This window comes from Echeneis naucrates, chromosome 16, assembly GCF_900963305.1.
Source record: "Echeneis naucrates chromosome 16, fEcheNa1.1, whole genome shotgun sequence".
NCBI classification, from domain to species: Eukaryota; Metazoa; Chordata; class Actinopteri; order Carangiformes; family Echeneidae; genus Echeneis; species Echeneis naucrates.
In genome coordinates this window covers 22,407,399-22,420,767 of record NC_042526.1, presented here as the reverse complement: position 1 = coordinate 22,420,767, position 13,369 = coordinate 22,407,399, and the positions used below count along the sequence as shown (strand labels likewise).

The window sequence follows — 13,369 nt, the reverse complement described above, 5'->3', positions numbered from 1 at the left end:
TACTCTTATTCTTTGTATCAAATAAAATACAAAGAATAAACTTTGAACAACAGATGAAAGTTCATGATGAAAAAAAGTCTGTTCTCTTTGTGAGAAACTGATCCCTGTGATTGCAAATTTCAAAGATGCGGTCGTATCTGATTTTGGATAAAACTCAGCACGATATGGACATAAAGACAGATATGAAATTTGTGCTCACATGTATTCCTTCAGTTAATTTATAAAAAGTGACAAAAGCATACCACTTAATGACTTACATCACGATAATGTTGATTATAACTCTTTCTGTTGGAGCCATAACTGAACCGATGATGAATACCAGTGCCCGTTAATAAATTCAAATTTATACAAAAAAGAGGCCTGACTATAGATTTTTACAACACCAACTGACCTACAGATAATAATGACAGCAGAGAAAACCTTTAAAAACCACAGTGTTGCTTGTTTTTGACAGATGGTGTTTATTCTCACCAGGCATCTGACATTAGAATCGCTACAGAGTCCGCCACGTGGGAATGGCCACTAAAATTTCAGAGGGGGACACCCAGGGTGTGTGTAACAGGGACAGGCAACAAAACTAAGAAAAAGAAAAAGCATAGGCCACTAAACATAACTCGCCACCTCACTGGGGGAAAAGCTCCATCGAAGGCATTATTAATGCCGCTTGTCAGTCTTCCAGCCAATTCTGGTCCTCTCGGCTCTTACATGGGACCCGGTTTGGATCAGTGGTCCCACAAAGCTAACATTCAGTTATTTTTAAATACATTGTTTATATACATTAGATATGTATTTGAATAGTGCCTACAGCTGCTGTTTCACCGAACATTCAAAAGTGACAGCACACAATCATGACAGACACATCAGTTACATCATGGAGACCTTGTGTGTCTCAAGGAAGGCCTCACAAGGATCAGAACTGGGAGACAGATGCCAGTTGATGTGGTTGGGCTCACAAAACTGGCAGAGTCCGAAGGCCCCTCTTCTCGGAAAAAAAAAAGAAAAGATTCTATTACATATATATACACATACACAATGCTACTGTACTGAGCGGACCTCACCCAGAGTCAGCGACTAGAAGCCCTCATATAGGGTGGAAGAAGGTGAGCACATGACAGTGTGGGAGTCAGACAAGAACAGTGAAAGTTCAGCAGGTGCTAACATCAACGTGAAGAGTGAACAGTTTCATACACAATCAAACATGGACAAGTGTAGAAGATCTTCAAATGCTTCAAAAGTCAAACACTAATTCAGTTTATTTTCACAGGTGCGAAGGACTTAAAGGAGAGCTTTGACATTTCGGGGAAAGTGTAAAGGTTACTGCTGAGAGTTAAAACAGTAAGTAGAGCCAGCAACCAGTTAACTTAGCATAAGTAATGAAATCAGAGGGAAACAGCAACCCTGGCTCTGGATAAAAGTTATAACCACCTCCAAACGCTACAGACTGTCACAGCTCGTTTGTTTATTCCTAATGAGCTAATAAACTATTAAACTATTAAACTGCAATTTTTACACAGGCTTTTGCTGGATTCAACAAAAAAGATGTGTGTTACTCAGAGGCTTTACAGCTGTTGGCAGGCAGGCTGTTCCCATGTTTCCAATCTTTATGCTAGGCTAAAGCTGTGGCCTTTATTCAACTTTCTGACATCCTTTATAACAGATACACAGTGGTATCAACCCTCTCTTCTCTAATCCTCAGCAAGAGAAAAAAAAGCAAATAAACACATTTTCCGAACTGTCAAACACTGGTGTGAGTGGGCCTGTTACTGTGAAGTCTCATCATGTTGAAGGACAGAAAAGAGAACCAGCTGCACAATTTTGGTTGCTGATCTGAAGCAGCTGCACAGCTGGAAAAGGGAGGAATCCAAAAAGGCAGGGGAGGTGAGTGAAGGTGATTCGCCTTTTTCAAATAGAGTAAAGCCACTTTTATTAATCAGGGTAAAAGGAACACGTGGACATTGGTTCTTCTTCAAGCGCAGAGAAACAATCCCAAGAAACTGGAGAACTGGGTTGTGAAGACCAGCTACCAACCTGTTAGCTCTGCCATCTTTTTCTCCTCTAACACTCTTTTGCCAAACCACACATGCTGCCACCCTCTCTGTAGGTAATTGCGTTGTGTGTGGATGCACAGCGCCGAATATATGCTAACCTGTGTATCACAAGTTCAAGTTCCTCTTGTGATTCATGGCAAATAACTGTCTACAGCGCAAAAGATAGAAAGAAGAGAATTTTATACTACACAGACTCACTAACCATACAATAAACTGAATGTGATTAACAGGAGCCTCTGAAAGCACAAGAGTCAAACAAAGCAACTATTGTGTTTGTGTCTTTTGAGACAGAGTTCTTGATGCAGTTTTAAAGGTTATATGGTGGTGACATTGTATTTAAGGAGTGAGTGTTGGACTTCAGAGGTTAGCGGTCAAAGGATGCTGTCAAACCCAGCACGTGGCGCTGCACTCAGTTACTCGCCACCTCATCTGCATTGTCAACTGCGTCTAAGGTGCTGTCCAGTCCTCCACGTGCTCGCCAGATCTTCACAGTCCGGTCACTGAAAGAAAGGAACACATAATGTGAAGGAACAGCAGGCCACTACCTGCGGGGTTTGACGTCCACCAGAGGAGTCTGGTTTAGGTTTAAATGAAAACACATTGTGATCTAATTCAAATTGCTTCTGTTAGTACTTTCTTCCAGAATATATAAAGACTTCACCGATAGACATACACCAGGTTCCTAAAGTCATGAAATCAAGGTCCCCAGGCTATGTTCCTGTTCAGGCAAGACCAAGTTCAAGATCAAGGTATAAAGTTTAACTGCCCAGGGCCCTGTTTCACTTTAGGCATTTGCTTTATGTGTGTGCAGGTGCTTGCGCTGCAGATTGTGTGAAACAGGTATGACAGGTTACGGAAGGCTCTTTAATCTGAACCTGTCAGAAGTTGATGCTTAAAAACATCAGAGAATGAATTAGGAAGCTGAGAACAGTGCATGACAGCTGCTCAAGGAGCCTCTGCCTCTGAGGCAGTTGGACAATACCTGAGAAATCCTATCCTTCAGGTGTTTTGGTTCAGTTTCTGACTGACTGTTAATCTAAATGAATTAAAAGCAAGACTGCTGAGTCAGCAGTAGGCGATTGGCAACATCATGGAACCTAAGAATCTGGACAAATCAGTGAAGTCAACTATCTGTTACTGACAGCAAACACAACATGCTGAAACAATGATGAATATGTGTTTGACCTCTGGCCCTTCCAACAGAAGAGTGCTGGGGATCAAACATGGAAACATGTTGGTATTGACATCCTTCCTTGAAAACACAACCTTTACACTGCTCTCAAGGAACATGTGAACCAAACTGGTCACTGAAACTGAAATCTCAAAAGTCAAAGCAGTGACTCTACAAAGTGTGTGTGTGCCTACGTGCCATTGCATGCATTTAAGACTCGGGCTGCATAATTAAACAAATTTTAATCACGATTTTGGCTTCTCACGATCAAATCTGCGTGATCAAGTGATATTTAAAATGCGTCATTCTGTTCATAGAACGCTCCGTATCATAGGCTTTGTTCCCAAAGCCAATCTAACGCTCTTCAGAGTGACAGAGAAAACACTCTCTCTTTAAGCCTCTGGCGCTCTGTAAACCACTGTCTGATCACGTGCCTCAATGAGCCAATCAGAGTCGTTCCCTGCACCACCGCAAAGCTTAGTTTCTAGACGTATTAACAAAAATGTTTAAGTAGCAGAGGGCAAGGTGACACAAACAAGAGCAGGTCATATGCAGTTTTTTTTTTTGTTTTCTTTACATTTATTTATTCTTTAAGGAGAAGTGCTGAATTTTGGTGAATAAGAAAACCTATTTTATTTTGATGCCCATATTTGTACATTAGCAGGAATGTGGCACCATATGGATGTGAAAGCAGTTATAACAAGTACGTGACAATAAAATTTGTTTTGGTTGAAATTTGACAAACAATCGTGATAGTTAATCATGATGAAAATAATCCTGATTATCATTTTGACCATAATCGTGCAGCCCTATTTAAGACTCACTCTGAGGCTGTGAACAAATGGCTGCCGTTGGTGGAGATACTATTAATGGGGCTCTCATGACCCTTGAGCTCGCCAAGGGTCCCCAGTGTGTCGGTGCTCCACAGCTTGAGTACCCCACCCCTGCATCCGCTGAGAAGGGCCGGAGAGCCAGGGACGACGCCCAGAGCACACACCCAGTCACGGTGAGCGTTGGGGACTTGCTGGTGGAGAGAAGTGGGTTGAAAAACATTTTTAGCTTCATAATCTCTAAACACAGGAATGACTGAGGAGTCTGAGGCTCCCAAAGCTGAGCAGGTGTCTCTGAACAATAACCCAGAACAATACATTTTGCAGTTGAAAGATCATTTTATGCATTAGTGATTGAAATTTAATTTACAACTAGTCATTTGTACACTCCAGAAAATTCTTCTGGAAGAGCTGGAAGACTTTCTGAGCCATACATTTTCCTAATACGCAGACAGATGACAGAATCTGTATCTCGTCTAATCAAAATGTACTTTTTTAAATTATGCCAGAAAAGCTGAGCCAGCAGGTAACCCATGGTGAGAAAATCAAGGGTTGAATTCTTTTAAACTATCATCTCAAAAGTAAAATCAACATGAAAAATATGCCAGAGAGCAAATCCCACGCTCATGAGTAGTAATGACACAAAAACAAAAAAGTGCTGTTCAAGCTAATTGGTCACATTGTTTGTATATTTGAAATTCACAATAAATGTGAGACGTACTGCGATGTAGGCAAGTTTGTGGTTTGTATTCCTTTTGTCATTTTATCTTATTCTACTCTACAATGGGATTTATATGCATTTTATAATGTCTTGTGTATCCTGTCTTATTGCTTTTTTATGTTACACACTGAACACATTGAATTTTCATAGTTGCAAAAAGATGATTGTTTCTATCAAACTCAACTGAACCACCACAGTCTCTGGTTGCGGTGCATTTGTTAACCATGTGACTCATCCAGTACCTGCAGCAGGTCTTTGCGGTCTAGGTCCCACTTCTTGATACCGTTGTCTCTGGAGCCGCTGAATAAAATGTCCCCCTGCACCACCAGAGACTCGATTCCGTCATAATGTGGTGGCTCAAAGTTGTGTGTAGGGCTGATGCTGCCCAGGGAGCCTTCAGTCACTTCAAAGAGCTGCAACAGCCACAAAAGCACAGAGCTTTGCTGTGAAGCATGCAGCAGCTACTCACAACTACAAGTTCTATTCCAGCCAAGCAGTTCATCTCAGAATGTTTTAGTTGAACAATCAGAAGATTTTTACTCCTTCTTCAACAGGACTCACTAGAAACACACCTTAATGTAGTGGTCCTTGGAGCCGGTGATGACCAGGTCTTGGTTGCTTCCGGACTGATCTACAGTCAGACACATTACTGGACCAAGATGACCAGTAAGTTTGCCAGTGGATGCAAATCTGTCAGAGGAAATTGTTACTCGTTACATGAAACGTAATTCCATAACTTCAGAAAGCACAGCAGGAGAAAACCTGAGCCTAAACCAGTAATGTTGAAAGAGCCAAATTTGAGCAAAACAAAGTCTACGAATAAAATTGTAGTTTTCAATCTCAGAGTAAATAACAGTGTGCTGTTATCAGTTACACTGATTCTGCCTGTCAGTCTCCAGCTGTTATTTTCTCAGAGGAGCAAAGAGGCAGTTCATCAAACCTGACACCAGCACTATCAACCATGGATGACAGGAATGGATGAGATACCAGTCACCCTTCATACAGTCGGTAGTCCAAGCAGACACTGTGTTAACTTAACGTGTGCGTGCGTGTGCAAGATGCATCGAAGGTTGTGGGAACGATAATCAGACAGTTTACTTTACATATATAGAAATTCTTCACATTGACAATATCCTCCATCCAGCCATACAAGGTCATGGGGGGTTATTACTTCATGATAATGTCTGGTGTTCCTTCTGTGTGTGTACATGTGTGTGCCCCCCTCTCCCGTTGTCATTGTTTGGGTTAACGTGTGTGACGTAATCCCTGAGAGGCTACCCTGTGAGCAGATCTCCAAAACTGATAAGAAAGCAGCAGACACCGGCGGTGTCCGGTGTGAGGCGGTCGAGATGAACTGCGAAAAAAAATTCCCAGTTTACGTGTGCAGAGCTGGTAACAGATGTGTCTGTGTCCAGTAAACGTGCTCATATGGACGCAAACATACAAAGGCAGTGTGAGGTGAGAGTAGTTCAGCAACTGTGAGCAAATGAAACCGCTGGAAAAAATCAGCTCCACAGCAAAATGAAGAACATCACTAAAGATTTAGTTTTTTGTTTGTTGAAGTAATATCTTGTGAGGGCACTTTGCATTATTTTACATTACACTGAAAACTTTGTGAGAAATATTTTGGTAAAGGTGGATTTTCTAATACAGAAGAGGTATTATTTAGTAGATTATTTCATACTATTTATTTATTTATTTGTCCACTAAGACTTGAAAAGAGAGCTATTATTTTACAAGTTGATTTTTCTAACACAGAAGAAACATTGTTTCTATCATTATTTTATAAGTAGGCTATCTCGTATCCTGTTTTTTGGAAATCAAAATATGGTCACCCTATGCACTTCTAACAGAGAATCTAAGTTTTTAGAAGCTGCCAAACAGAAAAAAAAATTGCCTTTATGACGAGAAAAGTGGATACAGGTAGGAAGACGAGAGGCATCCACAGAAAAGTTATAGGCATTCCTAACAAAAAGGAAGATTGATAACAAACACTGGATCCTCTTCTCATGCCAAGCTTTTATTAGAATATTTTGTAACATGAGGAATGTAATGTTAAATTTCACATCGATAATCAGAAAGTTTTTCATTGTACTGTTTTTTCTCTGGTACAGCTAGCATGTTAAAATAATCATTAGGTACGTTGAAATAATGTTTTAAGCTTACTACTGGACAGTGTATTTTAAATTGTTCCGCCTGTTGGTTTCCCCTGCTCTGTCTCTATCGCAGGGTTTACATATAAAGACGGCAACCATCCACACTCACGCCTACAGGCAACTTAAAGTCACCAGATACACCAAAGCTGCCTGTCTTCTGACTGTGGGAGGAAGCCACAGTACCTGAAGGGAAACAGAGCTGTAGGCTTAGGCCTACATACAGTTCAAACTTTACTGCAATCCATCCAACAGTTAAAGCATTCACCTGTTAGATCAGACAGTTTTACATCAATACCGCCTCAGCATCCATATTGTAGGATATAAAAAATGCATTAAATGGAAAAATGTTCATGATGCAGTTCATTTTATTTCTACTTACATTTATATATACATATATTGCATTTATTCTTCATAAATTTGTAAATTATTATTTTTGTTTGCCTTTTTCTGCAGCTCCCTTGTATAAACACAAGCTAATCAAGATAGATAATAACTAGATAAAAGATAACAAAAACAAGAATAAGAATAGGAATAAAAGCACCTGATGAGCAGCTAGAAATGCATCAAATACAAGGTTTTACTACTCTCTGGACAACAACAGCAAACAGTCGTTGTGCTCACCGTCTCAGATCCCAGACTCTGACTGAGTTTCCAGCGGCTGCATACAAGACTGTCCCGTTGGGGTTGAGAGAAATCTGGTTAATCTGGTTCTCTCCTGCTGGGATGGTGACAGTTCGGCTTGTGTTAGATGCACAGCTGTCGCCTACATTTACCTGACCAGAGGACCTGAAGAAACAAGCGTAAACATATGTATTATGTGACTCAGGCAGAAAACACAGAGGCAGCCCAACACTCAGCAGATGGAATCATTAAAATCAAGTGGCAGTGTTGTCCCGGTCCCAGTGTTGTCAGCTCTAAGGCACACTAATCAACTTAATGTAATTAAAAGGAGCTTTAACGTGAGAGCTGAATTTAATGCAGTGTACAAAAACGCACAAATCTAAAATCATGAGATTCATGATGGCATGACATTGTACTGTATGTGCAGAGGGTGTGTGTGAGAGATTGAAAAGTGGGTGAAAGAAGATGTAAGGTGTCTATTAAATTGTGTTAGACCACCATGCATTTAACATCCTTAAACAAACTTCAAAGATTTAAGGATTTGTAGCTGAGAGTTCACTGTATAAACATGTAAACTAAAAATGAGCCTTTGCTTGCTGATGTTAGTGTTAATAATATCAAGGCAGGCATAATCTCAGACTGCAGCATACAGTCCACTGAGATACTCACGTTAGAGTCCGGATGCACTTGGCTGAGTCACGGATGTCCCACACTTTGATGTAGGATGTTGATACAGTAAAAACCAAACTGGAGCTGTAGCGGACTGACACCACATTGTTTGGATGACCAGCCAGGGACATTATCTCCTGACCTGTCACCAGGTTCCACACCTTACAGGTCCGGTCTGCAGGAGGACACACAATCTGCCATCAGAGGCAATATACACTGAAAGAAAAGTTATCTTACAGTACAATACATTCTTCATTCCAAAAGGAACCAACACAGAGCAGCTGATTTATCTGTGGGCAGAAAGGAGAGTTGGAGTCAATGAGTTTTACTGTGTGCTCATTATTCCCATTCTGTGCATCTGAGAAACTTAAGCAATCCCTGTCGGGTTTTATTTGTTGTCATATAAATAGGAGACATGGCAAATACTGATGATAAATTCAAGTGAAGGAAGTACATGGAGGAAGTGTGATGGAGGGAGCAATGTGGTTAATGACCTTTGGATCCGGTGAAGAGGAGGTCATCAGTGCTGTCAACACAGAGAACAGCTTTACTGTGTCCTTCTGCCACATGGACACATTGTAATGTTGCCGACCGACTGCTCTTCGTGGAAGGCACCGGGTTGATGACGCCCCTGGAAAGACATACATCATCATCATCAATACCTGCATGTGGATATAAACTGACCTAATAGTCAGAGCGCAAAGCAGATTTAATTACACTCAGACTCATGCACAGCATGCCGCTCTCGTGGCTGATTAGCACGATGCTGCAAATCAGAAATAGAAAGAAATAGAAAAAACAGTGACAGTCCAAAGCAAAATGAGAAAGCTTTTAACAGTCAGCCTTATTATGCTGACGAGGGGAGGCTCTAAAGATAACCTGTACCTTAGATGCTTCTCTTTTGAAGAAGAAAATAGCTTGAGAAAAAAAAGCCCCAAAGGAGACAAAGAAAGACAGTCAATGAAACGCAGCAGTCCCAGATCATCAGGGGAGATTCTATGGCATCACAGGAATCTAGACTCAACACTGATTGGCTGCTTGTATTGACAAATTGGCATCTAATAGTGTAATTGTACAATCACTGCTCTCTAACAGCTGTATATATCAGTATCAGAAGAGCAGCAGGATGAGCTGCTGCTGTGATGTCAATATTCAGAAATGGTGATTGAATAAGCTTTAAAAGAATAGTAGTGGGAAAAAAAGGAAATGATTAGAGAAAGGTTTACTGAGGGTTTAGTCTTGATAGCAGGAATAAGCTCAGTATAATTACACCTTTGGGATTATTTTCATTACCCACTGATCCCAGAGAGAATATTCATCCACTGTTTTATCTGCCCTTTTTTTAGCTTTTAATCCACTCAATTATTATTACGTTTTAAAAATGATTTATGTGTTGATTCTATCTGCCTTCTTGTAATGTTTTCTGCATCTGTAAAGCACTTTGAATTACCCTGGGTTCGAATTGTGCTCTATAAATAAACTTGCCTTGCCTTTTAAACCACATTCACACAGGTTAGTGGAGGAGCCCACAAACTCAAAGTTGAGAGATTTCCCCACATACAAAATATAAGTGATGATGACAACAGGTTAGAAATCACACATATGTGTTGCAGCATTGCCCCTGTGCACTAGAGATGAAGTCTTTGAGGACCACATGACAGGTAAAATGCAGTGTTGCTTTGGTGGGACAAAGAGGTGGTGACACAGAGCAGAGGACTTGGCGGGAGGACAAGGGGAGGCATCCATCTATCCTGATGTGGAAGAGACGATCCTTAAAACCTGAGAGCTGATTAGGTAGGATGAAAACTCTACACTAGTCTGTTAGGACATAATATAGGTCCATTTCAGTGGTTTAGCCTAAGCAAACATTTATCTACCTTCTATGAAGCCATTCATTTCAAGACACACAGTTTTGTAGCTGTCACCTGGCCATCTGCAGTTTGGTTCACCATAATTACCCTCATGCTTTTGGTTTCAATCTTTTAAATATCAACCCACTGTTAGGCCATCCATTGGTCTGTGAACTGCCAATTTTAAGCTACTAGTTTGTAATTTGGCCACCATTTTGGTTTTTAAAACGAGAAAAAAGCATATTTGGAGGAGAAGGTGGAACTTTATCAATTTAAGAAATTATCATCATGTCACACTAAAGAAGACTTGAAATGAGAGACTGAGAATTTACGCTCATTCTGAGAATTTTTACTGAGATAATAAATCTATTTGTAAATAATCAAAATGATGATGATTTCAATGTATTACAGCCTACTGTGTAAAGTGACATGCTCAAAGCTTATTATTAGGAAATAATAAATAGAAGTTAATGCGGGAGATTTTGGGCACACAACATTTTCTTATTTCAAAAGAATGTATAAAATATAAAATATATAGAATAAAGAATAAAGAAAATAAGATTATAATCAAAACATGATATGACTTTGTTGCCAATATTTAGCTCTGATAACTCTAATATGAAATCAACCATCTACCAAACTAGATGTTTATGACAATGACCATCAAGTCTGCTTGGATTGATTTTCCCCTATATTAGGTACATTAAAAGGGCTGCATGGAAGGTGGAACATAAATTTGAAGACCTGCACCATAACCACAGGTTTGCAAAATGTTCAGTAGTAATCAGCATTCAAAAAGACCACTGGTGTCATCTTAGAAACACTTTGATCAACGTTTTATTGACATACCCTTCCATGATCAAAATGTCCATGTCCTTCTACAAATCAGCATGAATGCATCATGAATAAAATAACTGCAGAAATAAGACATTGTCCAGCAGTTGTTAAACTGACAGATTGTGGAGCGTAGTGGCCCTGCTGATCCCTGGCTCTAATCTGCCTGTCCATTTTTCTTATCTTTGGTTCTTACTTATTCTGCAGGATGTGTGCAGCATGCCCCAGAAAGCCTTTCATATGGCTAAACACAACTGTGTGCTGACTGAGATGAGCGATGTGGGCGGGGTGGGAAGTTGTGGGCAGCTCTTCGGGTTCATGATGACTGGGCTGTGAAGGAAGACATGAGGGCTGCCAATTGAGCAGCAGCATAATTAAAGTAGGTGCTAAGCTGTTTACACACTGCTGGCAGAAGTGTGGGAGGACTGCATGAAGACAGAAGGAGGACACATATGCTGCATTCATGTCACAGGGGAAAAACTGTCAGTACAGCGCCACAGTAAAATGTTTGAACTCATCTGAAGCTGTAATGATGACAATACAGAGGCGTCCTGCTAAGTGAGCCTTACTTCAGTCTATTAACAGTTGTGGAGATCCCTGCCTCACCAAAACTCCATAGAAAACATAACCTAGGGATTCAGAAATAAAAACCAATCAAGACTTTACAGCCTGCACAACAAAGAATCCTTTTATATCTGTGAGGCTTTGCTCTGTAAAATGGAAATATGAATATGGAGCAGGCAGTTTTTGGTGTGAAGATGTTAATCATACAATAATGTGAGTATTTTCTATGAATAGATTAAATCTATAATGCTTAGTGCACACCAGTGTTAAAAAGACTAATGAGAGCCAGTAAAAATGTCACATTCAGCCTGAGGTTAGTGGCACAGTAAATGCCAAAGCCTGAGGGGTTTATTCTGTGGAGTGTCTTGGTAGCTCAGTGGATATAACACAGCCCAGGGAATGGCAGGAGTTTAATTCTGGTCTGGGTCTTTTTGTGTGGCAATTTCCTCTCTTCCCTTGTCTGTCTATCTGCTTCATTAACAAAGGAAACTATTCAAAATAGAAAATAGTTTGGTTATTTATTCACTCTACGCTGACAAGGGCATTTAAAGGCCTAACTGTTTCAAATCTAAGATTTCAGAAGTTCAGAAAGTGGCATTTTTTGGCTTTTCCATATGAAACGAACAAAGTGATATACAGTTCCCATAGTGACCACATGCGCTCTCACACTGACCACGTGTGTGTGTGTCAGTTTGGAAAACAGCTCATCTGCACAAAGCGCAATGATAAGTGTATGCAAATGACTCCACCGGAAAAAGGTTGAGTTTTTTTTCCTAAGTTGACACTTGCCATTCATATGTATGGAGGCCCCAAAGTTTTTCAACAGAGCATTTGCCTAAAACATCACACTGCCTCTGCACATGATGTAAAAGATCACCAGACCATCTTCCTTCATTTCTCTGTAGTCCAGGTGTGATGAGTGTGTCCATTCTAGGAGCTTTTGGTGGTAGACACCCTGGCTGCAAATCCTACAGTACGGAACATGAACTTTTCTAGCAGTTTGAGCTACTGTTGCTCTTATCTTGATCAGATCACACAGGGCTGCCTTCATCAATGAGCGCTCAATCGTCTGCCCATGATCCTGCCAGTTTTCCTTTCTTAGACCACTTTTGGCAGGCCTTGACCACTGCAGACCAGAAACACTTCACCAGACTTGCTGTTTGGAAATGCTCTGATCCAGTTGTCCACTTTCCTGCATGTTCATTTCCTGCCTAATAAGCCCCACCCACTTACAGGGGCCACTGAAAGAAAACAATTAGTGTAATGGACTTTATATGTCAGTGGCCATAATGTTATGACTGATCAGTGTATATTCTGACACACGATGTTTAACTCATGAATTCAAATATTCATCACTCAATCATTTTCAAGGTCACACTAAGCCAGTCTTACTGAAATCTTTCTCCCTCACTAACAGGAATTTACTCTTAAGACAAGGAAAAAGAAAGGAGAGAGATTTCCTGAATAATGAAGAAGTTTATCAGCAGCAGAGGGTTGATTAGCAAGTTCAATACTGAATTTCAGTCAAAAGAAAAATCACCAATTATCACCATTATAGTTTAAAGAAGGAGTTAGACAGAATATGACTTTAAATTCAGCATAGAACTTGGCACTGCAAAGGTCATCACACCAGGCAAACTGCATTTTTGATTTAGTTGAGGCCACATGCTTCTCCAAAGCAGGAAACTGAGAGATTAGTAGTAGTAGAGCTGGAGTTGAAGTTATTTCTCTTTTTTCGGCTTTGCAGCCTGAACAGCTGCAGCGGGCTCTTACTGTTTCATCTCCTTGATCTTTGCCCTGTTGGCCGCTGCCTGTGCCTTGTCATAGGTCTTCCTGCGTGAGAGTGGGGAAGGCTCAGGAGTTCGCCTTTCCACGCCTGATGAGGTTCTGGAGCCAGAACTGATT

General features: G+C 40.6%; 1 protein-coding gene across 4 annotated transcripts in view; it reads right to left on the bottom strand.

The window, feature by feature from the left end:
* Positions 1 to 450: 450 nt before the first annotated feature.
* LOC115056204 (kinesin-like protein KIF21A) overlaps positions 451 to 13,369 on the bottom strand; it is a 51,069-nt gene continuing 38,150 nt past the window's right edge. For 3 of the 4 annotated variants that reach the window (XM_029522475.1, XM_029522473.1, XM_029522476.1), the window contains 8 exons: positions 13,238 to 13,363; positions 8,711 to 8,847; positions 8,217 to 8,391; positions 7,548 to 7,712; positions 5,343 to 5,460; positions 5,013 to 5,183; positions 4,044 to 4,243; positions 451 to 2,548 (listed from right to left, as the gene is read on the bottom strand). In XM_029522475.1, the coding sequence (XP_029378335.1) occupies positions 2,458 to 2,548; positions 4,044 to 4,243; positions 5,013 to 5,183; positions 5,343 to 5,460; positions 7,548 to 7,712; positions 8,217 to 8,391; positions 8,711 to 8,847; positions 13,238 to 13,363 (1,183 nt within the window). In that variant the 3' untranslated portion in view covers positions 451 to 2,457. The remainder of the gene's footprint in view (positions 2,549 to 4,043; positions 4,244 to 5,012; positions 5,184 to 5,342; positions 5,461 to 7,547; positions 7,713 to 8,216; positions 8,392 to 8,710; positions 8,848 to 13,237; positions 13,364 to 13,369) is intronic. The other variant, XM_029522474.1, reaches the window with a different exon arrangement.